The sequence below is a fragment of the Struthio camelus genome, chromosome 1 (assembly GCF_040807025.1).
Source record: "Struthio camelus isolate bStrCam1 chromosome 1, bStrCam1.hap1, whole genome shotgun sequence".
Lineage (NCBI taxonomy): Eukaryota > Metazoa > Chordata > Aves > Struthioniformes > Struthionidae > Struthio > Struthio camelus.
Genome location: NC_090942.1, coordinates 16278942 through 16298713, shown reverse-complemented (window position 1 = coordinate 16298713; position 19772 = coordinate 16278942). Strand labels below are relative to the sequence as shown.

At 36.3% G+C, this 19772-nt stretch overlaps 2 protein-coding genes across 3 annotated transcripts in view; one reads left to right on the top strand and one right to left on the bottom strand.

Moving 5' to 3' along the window:
- COG5 (component of oligomeric golgi complex 5) overlaps positions 1-19772 on the top strand; it is a 188382-nt gene that overhangs the window by 26515 nt on the left and 142095 nt on the right. The gene's annotated exons all lie outside the window — the stretch shown is intronic.
- GPR22 (G protein-coupled receptor 22) lies at positions 6378-10630 on the bottom strand. 2 transcript variants are annotated; one of them, XM_009665961.2, is made up of 2 exons: positions 10545-10630; positions 6378-7799 (listed from the first exon to the last, which is right to left on the bottom strand). In XM_009665961.2, the coding sequence occupies exon 2, from the start codon at positions 7772-7774 to the stop codon at positions 6473-6475; it is 1302 nt and encodes a 433-aa protein (XP_009664256.1). In that variant the 5' UTR covers positions 7775-7799; positions 10545-10630; the 3' UTR covers positions 6378-6472. The 2 variants fall into 2 exon arrangements, with proteins under 2 accessions (XP_009664256.1, XP_009664255.1); XM_009665960.2 differs by lacking the exon at positions 10545-10630 and adding an exon at positions 9755-9841.

Genomic DNA, 19772 nt, shown 5'->3' with positions numbered 1-19772 from the left:
ATACTCCTAGAACGTATGTTGTAGCTGGAAAAAATGATCTCTTGTGAAATATTGTATTGATTGCAGTAGCAACAAATCCATATGCTAAATCTTATTTTAGCTACGCTGTATTTCATGTACGTTCAGGTGTGTGATATTTTGATGGAAAACTAGTTTCTTGTATTTTATGAGAGTTCTTTGGGGTTAGGTGTTTCATCTGTGGAGGCCTTTTTCAGATGAACGACCTAACTTTGTTAAAACCTTCCTTCCCCCCCCCCCCCCCCCAATTCTTTTCACACTGTTCTCTTGTTAGCTGTTGCTCATTAACAGGGTTCACTTACTAGCTATTAGAGCTATTAACAGGAAAGCAGGAGAGATGTATCCTTCTCATTATTGTTAAGGAGGGTCGTTTACACAGCAGTGCTTGCTGTGATGTGATGTTGTTTTGTGATGGTCCGTACATTGCAACTAGCATTCCTCTCCCGTTTTCTTTTTCCCGAGGGGGGTCGTTGTGCAGTGTTTTGTACGTGCACGCACTCGGTGTGCTGAGTGATCACTGGTAGTGGTGCTGATTTCCTCATGCGGGAAACTGTCCTTTTCTTCTGCTTCCCTCCTGATTCTTTCCCCCTGGTTATTTTTGAGAGGGCTTTATGAAAAATATCTTGAAAAGAGGTTCGGAAGAAGAACGTGATGCAAAGTAGCAATACGTTTTCATAGTTACTGTGCTTTTTTTCCTTACTAATTGAGTTCAGTTTGAAGTAAAATCTCACAACAGATTGTGAGAGCGCCTAGGACAATTGCAAGCAAAGCTGGGCTAATATTGCTGTGTTAATAACAGTCTGACATAGCCAAAGAGAGACAGATTTTACTGCAATAATGTTGTTTCAGCAGTGACATTGATCTGTTTGTCAGCTATGGTATCAAGTTGAACCGTTACAAGAGAGGGTAGCAAGTTAGAGAGCACCGCGAGATAACGGAAAGCGAAAGGGTGCTTCCAGAAGGCAGCCGCCGCGAGCGAAACGAGGGCGTGCGGTTTGCCGCTAGCCCTGTGCCGGCAGCCCGCCTGCCTGCCTGGCATCAGAATGAGCGTATGGAAGCGCATCTATTCAAAGGACACAATTAATTCAAAATAGAAAAGTAAATTATGGTTTAATAATCTCACGTTCTGGACCTACCCCAGAACTTTCACTGTAAATCTTTCTAATCTTTCTTTTGACTGAATTTCTTTTCGTCGTGTGCTAATTGCATTATAAACTAGGAAAACTGATAATGCAAAATGCATTAAGTAAATGCACAGGAAAATATTTCTTCCGTTCTGACTTGATTTTTAATTATTTAAGATGTAATTTTAGTAAATTACATAAAAAGCTATCTAATGATCTTTTTCTCTGTCAATGTAATACTCTGTAAAAATAATTAAAAAGATAAAATATCCTGTGGTATTAAAACACTTAGGAAGCATGAAGACAAACTGAAGTTGTCTGACCAATTCCCATTTGAAGGGGAAAATTGTGACAGCTTTTTTTTTTTTTTTTTTTTTTTTAGATTTATCACTGGGAACAGACATCTAACATTTTCTATTTAAGTATGATCTTGCACTGTATATACTCTGTACATACTTTATACTCTGTGATTAAACAGACAGTAGAATAATTCCCATTGTTAGTTTACCTGTTATTTATTCCCTCTACAATTTGTTAAATCACATCCTTGCTTGTGGTTGACAGTCGTGTGGCTCTCCCTCCTCCTTCCAGCAATTTTGGCAAAACCACGTATCCCACTTTGTGTTTCAAACATTAGTTATTCTTGTTTTTTATGATAATCTTTACCAAAAAAAAAATGCTAGCTTTTTTTTTTCCTCTCATGGCAGATGCACGTTGCTCTCCACCTTTCCATGTTCCTAGTGACCATAGTTGTCTTGACAGTGGTACCCTCTGCTTTCTACCCATTTCCTGTTGACCTGTACTCCCCAGGCACTTCATATCTTTCTTCTTCAAAACTCACTGGGTTCAAGTCAGTTTTGGCTTTTCTTTCCGTCAGTTTGTATATCTGTTTAAAAACAAACAAACAAACAAAAACCCCCAAACCCCACGTTTACTTTCAGTTTTTAAATTGCAAAATTGTTATATGAATTACAAAAAGGAGAAGGTAATTACAGAGCCAGGTTCTCCTCTCCTCTCTTGGTGTAGGAGAAGTGAAACGGGTGATGTTACAACAGAATGTGTGAAGTGGGAGTGGGATTTGGCTGTCTTAAAGCTGGAAGCTTTAAGACAGAAGCTGTCTGTCCATAGCTATGTGTTTTAGGTATTTTGATTGAACAGTAGGTGAGGGGAGGGTAGGTTAATGTATACTATATCTTCTAATACTGCAGTGAAACTTTGATAAAGAAATGCTGCCTTATTTTAAAAGAGCTGCATGGCAGCTGAGAACAAAATATTTTCCAGAGAAAACAAACATATATATAAAATATCCAACTGAATTCTGTTGCCTAGCACGCACACAGTGATGTTGAAGAAGAATTATTACATGCGGCACAATATGGTGCGCGTAGTGATTAACAGAGCAGAAAAAAATCTTTTCTCTGTCCAGGTAAATTATGTATCTGATTGAATGTATTATTTCCTAAAAAATGGAGAAGACAAGATATTTTAGTATATGTCCAATGGGGCATAGTGTCTGTCAGTCTGGTTCAGATGGACCCTCTTTCTCTTATCAAACCCCTCACCATATACAAAAGATATAAATGTTAATATTGAACTCCTCTTTTGATGTATATGGGTGTATAATGATTATGTATAATATGCATGTGTGTATTTATGTAACGATGAAGGAGGAGAGGTGTATTGATCTAATATGTATCCGGATATATACGTTTTTAATCTAATGTATTTAGAAATTACTCAAGCGATTCCTACTCCGCTGGCACTAATGAAGAAAAGACTTGTGGCCATGTTAGCAGTGTCTTGTAATTCATAAAAACTGTTGAAATCTTGAAACTAGGTATTTGTGTTACATTTCTGTTTCTGTTCCACTGATTTGTGATGTCCTAGTCTTTTTTTAAGTGTGGTTCCTGAATTTTCTAATAGATACTAACCCCATACCCAGCGTTTTGGTATTTTTAGTGTGTATTAACCTTCTCATTTTGCAATATAAAATTGAATGGAACTACATATGAAGTTAAGATTAAAATATAGTCAGATATCAGTCAATACTTTAGGGACAGAGAACATGTGAAAACTCGTTGTTGTTGCTGGAGTTTCCCAGACTTTTTTGCTGGAATTAATATTTTGATAGAGTCCTATACAGTTCTGCTTGCCTTAGGCTGAGTGGTGTGAAGTGTAATTGCACTAATGACTCACTGTGATGAGAGGGTGCTTTTTAAGAATGTAGTGGGCTTCTTATTGTACGATACTATGGCATATATTTGCCCCCTTTTCTCCAGTGAGGCTGCCTATTTTTTGCATTCTGTTTTAGTCTTTGTCTGTCAAGCACCCACGGCACACCTTCACATCCCTCCTAAAATCCTGTTCTGTATCTGTAGGATAGACAGCGTTCCTTCGCTAGTTACTCTTATTTTGTCTTGTTTGTGTTAAAGCTGTCGTCTTTGTGGTACAGATCATATATGATACTGTTTTGGAATGACTGCTGCACATTTATAGTGCTGCACGTATTCTTGATCATATTATTTTCTGCTCTGTGCAGGGTTTTCTTCTGCAGACCTCCAAAGTGTATTTTGACATTATGTTTAAGTTCTTTTCTTTTTTTTTTTTTTTTTTCTATATTTAATGAAAGATGAAGAATCATAAATGTAAAAATGAACTTGTTTATATTCTCCCAGGAAATCAATGACTGATCACAGCATAGCCTAACTTAATCCTTTGCTTTAGTTTCTGGACTATATTTTTTCTTTATAATAAAGTATTGGCTCACTGAATCTGACTTTCTAGTACTCTAAACACTGAATGTATAGTACATAAGGATTTATTTAGTCTTAAAAGTGAAGTCAAATTGTCAAGAAACATGAAAACTGTTATCTGAAAGCTTTTGTTAAATGCTTATTCCAGAATAAGTACAGGACCTACAGTAAGCTTATTCATATGTTGAGGTCATCATGATTCCTTTTCTTCTTCTTTTTAAATAAATGAATAGTATTTTTAATTGATATCAGAATGCTTTACTGGAAGATAAGTAATCAATTAAACCACATTAGGCCCTTAATCTTATTAGAGATCCCTCTTTCTCCTCCTGTTCATGTTCTGAATACTGAAGATATCTAGTCAGAAGAAGAAAGAAGTAATACAAATAAAGAGAAAATAATAGTTCCTGCTTTTTTGTTGTTTACTACTTTTTAGAGGAGCTTAATTTTTTTTTTGATAGTACATTTTAAACCTATGGAATTTAAAAAGGAATACTTCTTACGTAAAGCCATTAAGTTTGACTCCCTTGCCATCACTCAAATGAGGTGCGGGATTTCAGTTGCTGTTGTAAGCAACTAGGGATAGCTTGGATGAAATTCCCACCGCTTCTAAGTGGTTGCAGTTGAATGCAGATGGTGTCGAGCTAGCTTTTAGAACAAAGCCAATGAAATGTGTTGCAGAGTAAATTTAGATAACTTTAGATAATGAATTATTACTTAAATGATAAAACTTATAGATAGGGTTTAGATGGTAGTAAGGGACTGGTCACTGATGGGATATGGAGCCGTAGTATAATTTTTTTATTGAAATCCTCTGTTCTGGCTGATAAGCTAAGCCATGAGCCAAAGAAAACTAAGGTGCATTAAAAATGCTGCTTTTTTACCACAAAAACATAGTTTTAGTAAAACAAATATGATTTAATTATTTAATAATGAGATGGAATATAGCCTTCTGTTTCCTTAAAACAACACAGTTTTTTTTCCTTATTTTTCCTAAGAAATTCAGAAAAGTGCTATGAAAACCCCCATTGTCTATGTCTTCAGTCAAACAAGCTCTCATAATCACGGGTGTATTTTTGCCTTTTGTTTGTAGAGGCCAATGCTTATTTAGAACAGGTCTTGTAATTATGATGGTAGCTAGTAGCACACTGAACAGCTTTTGTAACCAAACAAGTAAAATCATTCTCTCTAATTGATTTTGAAGCCACGTCCCTCCCTCCTTTCCCCTCCCTTCCCCAACTGGTAACCAAATCAATGCATGTAGCCACTGTACATTGAATTATTGGATTTTTACAGTTTGCGATAGTGCAAACCACTCATCTGAACAAGCTTGTGTTTGGTTGAATGTCTTAATTCTTGCTTGCCGTGCTATGGGTGATGACAACTTCTTGTGGTTTCTTGATTCTTCAATGCAGCTTTAAGATGAAATGGAAAAATAGGGTATAGAACGATGGTGTACAAATGTACTGTGATTGTCCCGAAAGTAAAGAAGTAGTTTGGCAAACAGTCATGGTGATTGATTTGTGACAATGCAGTTACGTGACTAGAACTGAACATAATTGGAGGAAAGGTAAATTCAAAATATTATAAAAGTTAAGGAGGGCAAAAAAATTGTCTTGCACTATTCTACATATTGTGACCCTTGACAGCTACATCTGTGTAGACAGAGGTAAAGAATGAAAAATCTCTGTATAGAAGGTCCCTGTGTCATGCTGCAGGTCCAGCTGCTAAGCCCCTTCAGTGTTAAAATCTGAACATTTGCGAGGGATGGTTTTGTTGGTGGTTTTGTTTTTTAATATCAGGGCCAATAACTACTTTGTCTCTCAGTGTTTTTGCCTTCAGTTCGTATGTTTTCCTCCCTCTTCCCCCGCTCTCCTTGACCCAAAACTCTGGATGGAAAAGGTTTGGCTATGCAATTGTTCAGAATTGCTTGTTCTCTATGTAGAAACTGTGGGTCTGAGATTGTATTGCCCTTCGTAAAGAGACTTTTTAAAATACTCAGTCTTCCCCCCTGCCCCCCCTCCCTTTTACTTACTCAAAAGTACTGTTCAGTCTCTGGAACAATATCAAAATTAACCAATTCTGAACAGTTAATGGAAGGATTTAGCATAACTGACTTTCTGTTTCTGATCAGCCCGGTTTATGAATTCAATTTAAAATGTCGTATCATGTGAAACATTGAGTTTGTGCGTTTGAAAATGGAGTATTTCTGGAGTGGAATTCTTGTTACAGAATTATAACATATATTATGTATTATAAAATGCTTTTCTATTTAGAGAGAAACTGAGCCATAGAAATATTTTTAAAAGTTTGCGCTTTTTTAAGGCTATTTATTTTCTAAAAAAGAAGACTTGGATATTTTTGACAAATATACACATGGTGTTACGCTAACAAACGGCCATGCAACATATATCTTACATAATGAAGAAATTGAATATACAAGACCTACTCTATTTAACATATATATTGAAAATTTACAGTCTAGCCAATAGTTTAAAAAAGTTTTCCTTATTTGGCAGTATTTTTCTACAGTTTGTTCAAATGTTCCTCTTGGTGTGTTTGGGTGAATACTGAAGTCTAGTCAGTGACAACCTGAGGTACTAAACATTTCTGCCTTACTTCGTTGTCTTCGAAGGTAATCTTTTTGTTCCTTTTAGGCTCTATCCATGAGTTATGTATTACAGCATTATTTGGCATGGGATCTGCTTCCACTATTGAAACGACTCGTTTTTTCATTTTACTTTTGAGAACTTTCTGAAATTTCTGCCTAGTGAATGCATAAAGTAGAGGGTGAAATATAGTTGTTCCGTATGCCATTACTAGAAAACATAATCGCAGCTTTACCAAAAGGTCACTTGGGCCCAAACATAAAATTGTAGTGTTTAAAACAGAGATTGGCGTCCAGCAGAGAAGAAACGTTGAAATAATCAAGAGGGACATTCTGAAGACTCTCTTTTGCCGTTCTCGTCGCTCCCGGTGCCGTTTTACAGCTCGGCGTAGGGCAATTATTACAGAAACAGAAGTCCTTACGCCAAAGACTACGTTTCTTCCTCCGCTGCTTTGTGACACATCAGTAGTCTCATGCTGAGTGGTTAAAGAAATAGTTTTTTTCTTTCTGGCTTTTTTCTTTTGTCCTGTTGTAAATCTTGTGCCAATTCGAATATTAAGAGCCTGGAGTATTTTGGAGTATGTAATTAGCATGACTATAACAGTGAAGAAAAAGATTGGAATCTGAACGAGAAGGTGGTAGTACATTCCCAGCTCAGTGTGGTATTCATTTGCGCTGACACACAAAAGTGTCTTATTTTCCCACGTGCTTGCACTTTGAAGACTGAAAAAATTGACTTCAATGAAAGGAATCAGGAAGGAAAAAAGCGAAATGATCCATATCGATGTCATTAATATCACAGCTCTTCCCATGGTCAGAATTCGATTGGCAGGTTTTACGGAGATATCATATCGGTCCAGAGTGATAGCGAAGACATTGATTGCAGTTGAAACGCTTGCAAAAGAGACACAAGCCTCATGGAAGCAGCAGATTAGAGCAGTGTTGCTCTCCAGTGAAAGCAGAAGGATAACTATAGTTAGAGGAATACATCCCACACAAATTATTACATCAAGTACATGAAGGTTCATTGTAATTATGTTACTGACAGAATTGATTAAGTTGGATTTCATACAGTAAAGTACCAGCACGGTGAGGTTGCTGCCAAGTCCCAAAACAATTTCTAACATCAAAAATCCAGTGAGAGAAACTTGAAAGCTTAATGGATATGACAGTGGTTGGTACATGTTGGTGTCGATGTCGTCAATGGCATCTCGAACTGTAATGTTAGATTCAGACTGCATGTTGACTTCCAGAATGGGGGAGAAACACATTCTTTTGTTGCAGTTGTTTTTTCTCCTGAAAGGTGAAATAAAACATGGAACTATTTGATTTTTAGAACTTTTTGTTATTTTAGATAAATACTGGGGAAGGAGGAGGGAAGAAAAGCATCTCTTCTTACCAAACTCTTAATTTACTGTATGTTTAGAGCTTTAATTGGCATGGATTCAACAGTCTGAGGATCTAGTATAAGATCTTTCAATTTTAAAGGAAAGCAGGAGTTGTTTAAAAAAAAAAAAAAAAAAGAAAGTGAAAAGCTTCCACTCTACGGAGATAAGGCTTTATTTATTGTGATGTGGCTTTTACCAAGGGCTCATTTGTTGAATAAACTCTACTGTGCATTGCTTTTGCGTTGTGTTGAGGGCCCTTTTAGAAGAATGTTGTTAAGTATTAACAGATTAGTACTCCAGATCATTTAAAAAAGGCTTTTGTGAGAAAAGCGAGCGAGAAGAACGTGGAGCACTGTTTTTGTATCATGAAAAGCACATTTAAATTATTTTATGGCAATTTAGCAACCTCTGTCTTTTGAAGAATTTATAGTACTGTTATGGACTGAGATTTGAAGATCTTTATTTCTGCAGAATTTTGTAGAGCTAGAAGACTTCTATTCATTCACTTTTATCTTAACTGTGTACATCTGCATGTACGAAACCTATCACTGCTATGAGTGAAGTTGATATATTTTGAATGCAAAACTTCTGTGGGTTTAGGGTAATGGAGCTGATCATAAAAATGCTACCTTTCCTTCTGATTTGAATATTCAACGCCAATAAATTGTTGCCTATATGGAAAGGAAGAGTATTTCATTTTATTTTGGCATAGATTTTAGGGAATAATTTTAGAAAAGAATATTTAAACATAGAATTGACAATTCTATATATATATATTTTTAAATACTGTAATTATATCCAACAGATTTGTCTATGTTTTAGGTTTATTTTGCTTATGAGTAAGTGAGGTGCAAAAGAATAGCGTTTATTACATCTGGGTGACTTTTATTTTGTGGCTGCATCTGCTTTGTTTTACACATGCCAACAGATTCTAAATGGAGCACCTGCATAAAATACCCGACAGTTGTATTTACATTGTCAGCGAGCACTTGAGCTTATAAGAGAGGTTATTCAGTATAAGAGAGGTTATTCAATTTCTTGTTGTGATACTTGAGATATTTTTAAGTAGGCTTAAATTTAAGAGGGCATGTATTTGGCGTGAAAACAAATTTAAATGCAGAGCTTTGTTCCACTCTGAATACATTAAAAATGGATAGCGCTAAGAGAACAAAAATTAGCTTTTTCCTCCCCTTTAAAAAGAAAATGAAAGTATGAATTAAGTACACTTGGGATACAAATATGCAAATATATCTTATCTGCAGTTCCGAAAGCCTCAGTTGCACAATACTATTAATTGCAAATTGTATGATGAAAATTCTTGGTATGCTCCAACAGCTATTTCACATGTGCCCCTTGTATACAGAAGATGTGAATAAGAGCAATATTAGTCTCAGGTGTGAAATAAAACAAGAAATATTTGAAAAGCTTTGTTTAATTTCTAACTTAGGCAACCTCTAAGGAGTTTCTGTTAAACCCTAGGAATATGATTTCCTCTGTGTATGTTGTCCTAGCTGTCAGTGTATTTCAGAAACCATTCCAAATGCATTACTTGATAAATTGAGTTATTTAAATGTGTAAACGCCAGGATGCAATCAAAAGCAGATCTGCTAAAGCAAATGTTTATCTTAACTCTTAACGTTAAGCTAACTGAAATTTTGTGAAAACAGAAAGTTTAAAATGTGCTGAACCTTGTGAATAGACAGATTAAACGTCACATCTTTGTTGCATTGGCTAGATTTTGGGTAAATACAAGTAGAAATAGCAAGGTAGGCAACCCATTGACCAAATATATTTCCTTTTTGAACAGTGCCTGTCCCTTGCAAATGTTGAACAGAGGCTGGGTGCATGCAACTTCTGACCTACCTGTTTTCTGTGCCTCAAGGGCCTTTCAGATCATTGTAGCAGCTTGTCATAAATCGATACATGGTGTCACTGACAGATATTTGACATGCATTTTCACCTGGCAACCAAGTTGTGGCTGGGCTCTATTTCATTCCTTGCAGAATTTTTTTTTCTTTTTTTTGTTCCAGCACTTCAGCAGCAAAAAAATTTGATTAAACATAGGGACTTCTTAATTGCCTGAGATACTTCTACAGACCAGTGCATATTCTTTTATCTGTTCTGAGTTTCAAGCCAGCAATAAAAATAAACCTTCTTTTAAGTGATGTTAATTTCTTTTCCCAGTTGCATTTTGTGCATTTTTATTTTCCGGGATTAAAAAAAAAGGAAAACACATCTGATCTCTGTGTTCAAAGTGTACGTAGACATCCTTTAGTTACATTTGCGTATTTCTTTCTGTAATACTCCTGCTCATTACTTTTGAGTGATGGCTTAGTCAAAGAAGTTGCTATACATCATAAAATCCAGTTCATGTGCTTTGAGAGAAACCATGAGTTACCTAATTTGGTTTATTTTCCTTAAAGGAGAATACATAACAGATCATAAAATTGAGAGAAAAATATCCATTAGTCATTATGGCAAATAAGTTATTTAATGAGTAGTATAGAAAAAGCTTGATTAAACCCTTGTTCAGCTTGCTGGTGGAGTGTGCACGTTCTGCTTTTGGGAATTCATGTTTCATTGTTTCTTCATGCGTCAGTAGTTTCCACAATTCTGGTTTTAAGTTATAAATCCCTCTTTAAGAATTGCTCACCATTTTAAGAATCAATCATTGCAGTCGTCTTTTCATGAAAATCTGAGCAGATGTGTTAGTCTTCTGTGTATATTGTTGAAGTGTCATGCACTTATGTGGTGATATAAGTGTGTTCCATGTTTAGTTTCTAATTCCTTTTATGTCCTAAGCATACATTTTAGGGATGCATCCTGATGCTTGCAGATCATACAGCTAGAAAGATACCCGGTCAACTGCATTCTTCATATTGTCAGTTGTAAAATTGAATTAGTTGCTGCATGCCCTTGTGAAGGGGAGGAAAAAAAAAGGTTAAAAGTAGGGCTTATAATTTAAAAAAATATATGTATTAAAATGCACTTATTTCATGAATAAAAGATCTCTAAAATTAGATCATATAGATTACATAGAAAATCTGTTTGCATGTTCACTATTTCCTAATAAAATCAACTTTTTCTGCTGTCACCTTACATGCTTTTCGAACAAGTTTCTTATTCTCCAAATAGTGCAGGTTACAGAAAGCCCCAGCTAGAAGTAGTAATCGCTGTACATCTGTGACTAGAGATCGAAAATAAGAGTTTTATAGCTCTTGTGAGCAGCTAGGTTTTATATACAACTGTCCTCATGTCCTCAAAAAAGAAATTGAGCAGAGTCTCTTGCTTTATGGGAAGTATGGTTTTGTTCAATTTACACACTGTTAACATTTTCTTCCTTGGAATGACTGTGTTGCAAATCCATATTTTTAATAAGTGGCTTAAATGTACAGGATAATGCAAGACATAAGTTTAAAAAAAAAAAAAGGGGGAGAATATTGAGCAAGTCTGAGATTAATCATATTACCCAACATTCATAAAGCAATAAGTATACAACAAATTACAGACTATCTGTGATCCTTCAAGAAGTAAGCACATAAATCTGTAACATATCTCACTGCCAATATTTGGAAATAGTGCTGAGGGAGGAAAAAATATTCCTGATTGCATTCTGTGTTTTTTTTCAACACTATATTAGCTTAATAGCTAATATATGTTGTGTGAACAAAACAGGTTCTTAATATTCTACAAGACTTTCATACAAAATAACATTTTTCTACCATAGTGTTTTTAAAGAGGAAAAAAACAGCATTTGAATAATATTTCCTAGTCTCAAATACAACAAGATACTAGTGCTAAATGTAAGCCGAACCTGGTATCTTCCTTTTTTCCTCCAAATTTTTTGTTCAACGTTGCTTATTCTGCATACCGTAATAAAGAACAGATCTTACCTCCACTAAAGATTTGATAAATTCTCGATGCAGGTGAAGCAGTTCCAGGTTGGAGGGATTCATTTTGTTCACTTGTTAGCAGAGTAGAAGGGAAAGAGAGTAATAAGCATATCTTCAAAAAATGACCTTAATGAAAATTTGTGCCTGTACTGTGCCATTGTTTCAGCATACTGCTAGTGTATACAACTGGTTTAGTTCTGGTTTAGAGGCTGCTGCAGTCTCCCACTCTTCCTACTGTAGAATCAATAAGCATCTGAAAATACATAATGAAAGTAATTTAGCATACTGAAGGTTTCTTGTCTCCAGAGACACCGCTGAGATTCAAGCTTTCTAAAAAAGAAAAGCAGTGCTTCTGAGAGGAAAGCTTGCAATGGGCAGCTTTTGCAGAATGACAGCCTACCTTGTCGCTTCTCTTCACTGCAGAGAGATGCAGTGCATTCACTAATTTTGATTGGTCAGTGATGTTGGCTTAAATTGTGCTTCATATATGGGATTGATTCCCCCCCCCCCCCCCCCGATTTATATAAGGATCCTTTTATAAAAGGACTAAATTTACAGATGATGCATGAATTCTAGAATGCATTGAGGATATGCCAGTTTTATTTTTACCTTTTCACTCTTTACTTTGTATACACTGAAAACCACATGACACTATAAAAAAATAAATTAAATTAAATGTTTATTACTTCCAGTGATTTATATTTGAATTTACCTACTTTCTGTTTGTGATACTCTTTGTTCTGAGAACATCTGTGATGCAAAACTGCCATATCTTTTCTGTGAGCCATGCTGAATCTCACCCAGTATGTTTATATGCAAGTCAACATTTAGGTCTTGTCTCAAAAAGAAAATTTTATTCAGGACCAGTTGACACCCCCATGTATATCAGGATTCTTGTGGATTATTTGTACCCCTAAGATGGGATGTTAATCCCGTTCAGCTCATGAATCAAAAAGAGCGAATTTCATGATCCATCACTGATGCCATGTACACTGCATGTATGGTAGGGCAGTTTAGCACTTCAAAACAATTATTATTAACTTTAAAAAAAAAGATTCTTGCCCGTTCTGCATTAATTTTTTCTGGAGGCTTCACAGGTTTTTATAAGGATATGCCTTGCATGATATTCTTGACCTTCACTTTGGAGTGGTGGGGAGATGTTCTTTATTTTCACCTTTTTATTTCATCATCTATTTCTGGATCTGTTCTATCAGTGTAAACAGCGTTCACAACCGGATAATGAGGAGGAGGAGAACCATAGCATACTGTCAATATTAATTAGTACTATTTCTATAATACACTTTAGAAATAAATTAAATACGCAACCCCGAATAATATTTTTAAATTAGTTTGCTACAGCAAATGTTTTAAGAATATCTGAGTATAAAATGTTCTGCTGGTAGTTTTTCATCTCAAGTAAGTGTGAGGATTTTTGATGTTACTTAGGATTTTAAAGTTATAAATTTTTTTTGAAAAGCTTGATAAAATACTAAATGTTAAAACATGGTTCATGTGTAGCAGATGTCTTAGAATGGCAATTTAGGTTGAATTTTGGCGAGAGTCGTATGTTTCTAAGTTGTGAATACAAGTACAAAATGAAGTTACATAACTTTTTTCTCAGATAATCGGTATATTATTTATCTTCAGGTAACAACATACTTCTTTTTTTCTTTAATGGCTATATATTAATCTAGCTTTCTTCCTATTCCCTACTCTTTTCACTTTCAGAAAATACCTAGGTAAAGATTGCAGAAACTTCTAACAAACATCACAGTGTAGACAACTGGCACCTAGTGAGTCTCAAGAGCAGCTGGTCAAGGTCTTTGAACCTTCTCTGGTTCGTCTGCCTCCCAGGAGCTTGACACTGGTGATACCAGTATAGCTTTTAAGGGTAACGTGAAAAAGAGGATTCCTAGTGTGAAGGTACATATGCTAATGCATTTAAGAGATTTACTCGCCTCACTTTAAGCGTGACTGAGGATAGGTTGGGAAGCCTGTATAAATTTGAACAGATGAATCTCCGTCTCACTTTCTAATTCTTCTGAATGTGCCTGAGCAAAGGTGGGACACCGGATGGGTTGTAATGTTAGAAAGAAAGAGGTGGACATATGGAGAAAGATGTAACAGGATTTTAATATGGTTTAGTTATGTGGTGCAAATGAGGGGAAAAAGTGAAAAATTGTCTGTATTACAGGAAGCAATAATGGCAAAAGACTTGCTCTATGAAGAGTGTTTCAGCAGAACGATAAGGAGTTGAGTTTTGTTCATATCAAGCTTAAGTTTCCTGGAGGGACATCCAGGAGGAGAAGCAGCACCATATGGAGGCAAACAGGAGTAGGTGGATGGATAGACACGCTCACAAGCCATTGCTGTACAGATGCTAGTTAAGATGGTGTGAACAGATGACATCATCCTCAAAGGGTAGACTGGGAAGAGTGGGCAAAAAGAGCCGTGTGCAGACACCCAACAGAGAAAGAAAAATGTGCTGTTCCTGTTTCTATATCAGTACAGAATGGAAGAGAAAGAAATAATCTGACTGGTACTTTGGAGTGTAAAAAATGGAATGGCAGGGTGATGGGAGGCTACAAATGAGCGGCAGGAGTTTGAAGCAAGGTGGAGCAGAAGGGACCAGAGCTGTGTGCATACATGAAGAGGCTGCATGCACTGGAGTAGAGGCATCTGTAATTGCCATACCGTACACCCCTGTAGTACTTTAAAATGAATTTGGGAGTCATTATAGTCTACTAGAGTATGTTTTTTTTTTCTGCTTTGCCGAGAGCAAAAAGCTGGAAAGTTGTAGCATATTTGGTGTTTTCTTCCGTCTTACTTGCTCTCTTACTGTCTACACACTGGAAGTAATGTCCTAAAAAATCCACCGTTACTGTATCATGAAATGGTGATCTGTCCTTTGTAGATCTGGAGGTGTAACCCTGTTGGTAAGATCACCGATAATCCAGCTTGTTGTGGTGCAGGGGTTTTTGGTATTTTTGTTTGTTTATTTTTTTAAGATATTTACTTTGTTAAAAAGACCCCTTCAGCTCACAAAGTCAAACAGTCATAAAGTAGGACTGAATAAAGTGATGAATGTTTTCCATTAGCGTTCTTGGTTTTGCATCTTTTAGATTGTTTTAATGTAGCTTTAGAGTTTAACTTTACATAAACCTATCATGAACTGTCTAATGTTCAGTTGACATGGAATAGACACTTTCTTGAAAGTATTTATTTTGGGAAACTGTGTCCACTTACTTCCTTTCTTCTCTACGTTATTTTTTTTTTTTCAGTTTCTCTGACTATCTTCCCTAAATTCTTCAGCAGCATTCTCTGTTGCTTTTTTTGGACTATGCATCTTGGTTCCTATTTTGAATGTTGCAGCTCATTTAGTGGCTGTTTAGACTCTTAGTGATTGCAGGTCTAAAAATTTCATCTGTTCTCATTTGTGCAAGAGACTTGGGCTCTTAAATAGTACCGATTTTTCAGTGAAGCATGGTTTCTTTAGTGCTCAAGTCATTTTTGAAGATGAATATTGGGTGCTTTTGAAAGTCTTGCCCTAGAATTGTTCTTCAGCATTATTGATGCAGTGCACCTGCAAAATTTGAGCTGAAAAGATCCCCCAGTACCTTTCACTTCTTGACACGGGGCAATGTGATTATAGATTAAGGTTGGCTTTCTACCTTTGAGTTAAGGAAAGCCACTCACCTGACAATACTAACTTTGATATTTATAGGTATATTTTTGTGACCTAAGAACAGTGTTGCAATTTCCTTGTTTACCCCTTTTCTAAAACTTGTAACGATTATCACGTTCTAGTGTAGCTCTTTTAGATAGTTTACCATTCTTGTGTGTTCTAGCAGTTATCTGACGTTTCTTAGCTAGCTGCTGCTTAGTTTCCTCGACAGTCTGTTGCAAATAAGATTTAAAAAAAATGTTACTGAAAATTCACTGACTTCTACAGTATTAGGGAAAAGTCAGCAGTGGCTAGTAGCAGTTTAGGCTCAGAAGTTATGCTGACATACCCTTATCGTGAGCTATTTGTCAAGGTGTCCTGTTTTACCTTGTGCTGAGCGCTTGGCTTGCTGGCCCAATCATGCTGCAGCAGGTTCTTTCTTTGATAGGTCTGAATCTGACTGCTGTCCAGGATATAAGTTCTGATTGTAATGATTTATTATTATTTAGAAGGGATATGCTGCACAGATAACAAAATTTCCACTAGAATTTGTGGGTAAATACCAATTCTGACTCTGATAGTAATGCAGTCTTTTCTTTCTCTTGACACATGTACTTTACGATCTCCTCTCTCTAATCTACAGAGAGCTATTCTAAGAGCCTTATCCCTCTGTCATCTTTTGTAGTGTAGACTGATATCCACAAAGTCAGTTTTCCCTTCAGTGTCCTATCCTTAATGTTTATTTTCTCTTCTCCCTGATTGTTGATTGCCACGCAGCTTGCTGTGTTTTGTTATTTTTAGAATGTCTTATTTAGTCTTTTTTTTTTCTCCTTGGCGTTTCTAACTTACTTTTTTCACTTGCCAGGAAGCAAGTCATTCCTGCTTGTGTGCTCTTGTTGATCTCAGTTTCTACATTTTATAGACTACTCTCATAGATTTAAAAACTTTGGGATTTTCCAGGTGACACATACACACATACATACATTTTTATTTTGCTTCTTATGTGTGCAGAGGTGAATATCTTCTGAAGTGACACAAAGACAAGTACTATATATCTTCATTTTCAAGATACAGACTTAACGTTAGTTAATTTGAGTAAAGAAAAAATATCTACTCATGCTACAAAATAAGTATGTTTTGGAAGATTCTTATATGTGTGTGTGAAACAGTTAGGCATAGATTATTTGTTTAGTAGTATATGTTAGCTGAACTGTTGACCTTTTCAGCTCTAGAAGTTCCTATGCTCACAAGAAATTTGTGATAATTGGTAATTTACAGAATTTCCTTTAGCAATTAATGCTGAATATATCTTGTTACAGTTTAGCATAACGAGGTGATAGCAAAGAGGAATTACAGAACCGACCCTGGTTCTTGCCCCTACACGGAGAAGGTATCCTTTTTCATAACGTAACAGTAAACTTGGTTGAGTGATGTAGCTAGATCATGATCTTGGCACATGCTTGCGCAATTATTTAAACATTTTATTTGGAAAAAATGAAATAGCTTATCCTCAGGAGGGATGTATGACTGGTAAATTCAGTACTGTTTTGAATAACATCAGTGTGACTCCCGGTTTCCCCCATAAAAGTTGCTTTGTCCTGCAGTGTAAACATTCACAATGAATAGTGCCATATCTTCTAGTAGTTTCAAGATAAATTTTGCATCCATATTTTCTTTAAGGATTGCAATATTATTGTGAATTTAGTTTTTCCTTCATTAAAATTTTGCTTTGAGTACTCTGAGGGTTTGAAAGATTTCCACTCTTACAAATTGTTTGTAGTTTTAAGTTGGCAAGCATTAATGACTTTTAGTGAGGGTTTTTGTTATTATTGGAAAGCCTTTTGGAGCTCTCTCGTGGGCTTAGTACATCATATCTGTTATACTGTTTTAAACAAGTTAACCAAAAAACGCCACCTGCTTGCATTATTTCAGCTTGTAAAAGTGTGCCTAAAAGAGGGTTGGTTCCATGAATTGGAAAGTAATTTAATACGAAAGCTGAAGAACCCTAAAGCTAGGAAACTAACGCTGCGTGGCTGGAGAATGAACAAGTTCTATCATGATTAAAAGTCCGGGATGATGGTTTACCTTACTGTCCTTAAAATACTTTGTATGCTGGGTTGATGCTTGAATTGGTGTGTTGCCTGGCATCCCCGAGTCCTAGCTCGTGACTGCGTGGTGCCAGGTGCATGAAAGTGCTGCAGCAATGGAAACATTTCAGTAAAGCTTTCTGACTGGCTTACTGCAGCAAATTGACATCAGAGGCAGTTACAGGGTTTAAGATTATAGTAGTTCAGGATCTGATTTGAGATTCTCGATCAGGTGTCCTTGATTCTGTGGTAGCAGTGTCTGCTAAGGTACGCAGGATGGACAGCAGCAGTGGCAGCGCTAGCTACCCTGCTAATTATAATCCACTGATGCAAGCCTTTTGTTAGACACCTTTATACTGTAACGTTGTTTAAGTGACACTGCTAATTTACAGAAAACCTTTTTTTTTGTTTTATTTTTCTTTTGAGTGATGTATTTGACAGAGACCTGGATAGACTTTGTTTCTACTCATTTTTAAAAATAGGAAAGCAGTAGGATTTTCTTTTAGGACAAAACGTTCATATGCATTGCCTAGAAGTAAGTGTTCTTCTAGCTAAAATTAAGAGACAAAGGTCTTATGACCTAAATTACCCTGTGACTAAATAGTGAACTGGTTTGCATTACACAACTTGAGTATATCTCGCAACGTAAACCGTGTCGCATTACTTTTACTGAGATCACCCGCAGGGTAAAGGTTATGGCCAGTGTGAGCTTATGCATTGCAGTCTGGCTCAGTTATGCCCTAGGCTGGTTTATTTTGGAAGTGCTACCAAATGCATGTGAAAAGGATGTAGTAGGCTTGCTGTCCAAGTTCAGTGACCCCACACACCGACTCTGAATGTTTCTACATAGACCCATAATGACAGGTGCCTACTGGCCTTTCTTCTGACAACAAAATAAAACCTATGGATGGTAGTGAGATTTCCCTCCCCCCCACCCCCCCCCGCCCCTTGTGAATGACTGCTAGAGATAATTAAAATGATCTATCGAGCACCTGTATTCAGTTCAAATATAGGAACTCGTATCAGCTTGATAGGGGTGATGTTGCTTACATTAAGTTCTCAGACTGTGTAAAAATTATACCCAGCACTGTGCATTTTCTTGTCTGATTTTTTTTTTTTTCTTCTCTTAATTGATAAAATATCCTGTCTCCCCGCTTTGCCACCTTAGTTGTTGGGTTATTATTTTTACAAAGTTGCTCAAGGAAACTGATAGAAAATCTGTTTGTGTACTGTCACGAAAAGACATGTGTGAGAAGTTTAAGAAGTAATAAACGGTAATGATGACTGTGTAATAGCAAGGAACTGGAACTAAGCTGGTGCAGTGTATTGAAGTCACCATTTGCTCTGCTATGAAAGAATAGTCGTTTGCCTGAGGTGCGTGTTAATCTGAATTTAGATTTGTGTTGGTATCATCTTGAGTTTAGTTTCATTCTTCCCCTGTTTGGGTGCGTTAGTTTGCATCATCTGTGCTTGTAATACAGTTTACCTTTTTTGTTATGAGTTGTTGAAAAACGTCTCACACTTAAGAGAATAAATGAAATAGAAATGTGATGCCCTTCATATTTTCTGTCTGTATTTTTTGAACATGCATAGTGCCAGAGTCTAAAATAAATACTTAAACTATTTAAATTACATGCATGCGAAGAACCCATTTTTATCTCTGAAGCTTTTAAATATCAAGGGGTTGTGTGCCCAAACCTTAGTTTCAATTTTTTCTATATCTTAAAGTATTTTTAACCTCAGTACATAATTGTTGTATTTGAAATCACTTATTGCAGTATTGAACCAAACCAATGCTTACTTGACGAATGCTTCCCTTTGCTGCTTTTTTGGGAGGCTGGGAGTAGCAGTGTCGGTGGCATATCCGAGGAGGGGAATACTACATTGTGTTGCGTTTGCTTGATGCCCGGAAATGGCTTTGCGGTCATTAGGCTCGAAGCTTTGTTTTTATTTTATTATTTAAATCTCGAGAAACTGAGAGTGGTTGCTGGAAGAAAATCTCTTACAGCAGTGAGATGATGAGCAAATACATTTTTAGGGGAATAAACTTATCCAGTTCTTCAGCAGCCATCACTGCTGCATATACTTCATAAATTAAAACCCGCAGGTAGAGTGAGGTTGCTGTGATAGGAACTATAAAGCGTTGTAGGAGTGGGAAAATGTTGTTTACGTTATTTCCATCACCTTTCGGAGTGAGACGTTTCAATGGTACGAGGTAGGCCAGCAGCTCTGCAAAC

Coding starts and splice junctions, on each gene's coding strand:
- GPR22 (XM_009665961.2), bottom strand. CDS start 7,774: ATGTGTTTCTCCCCCATTCTGGAAGTCAACATGCAGTCTGAATCTAAC.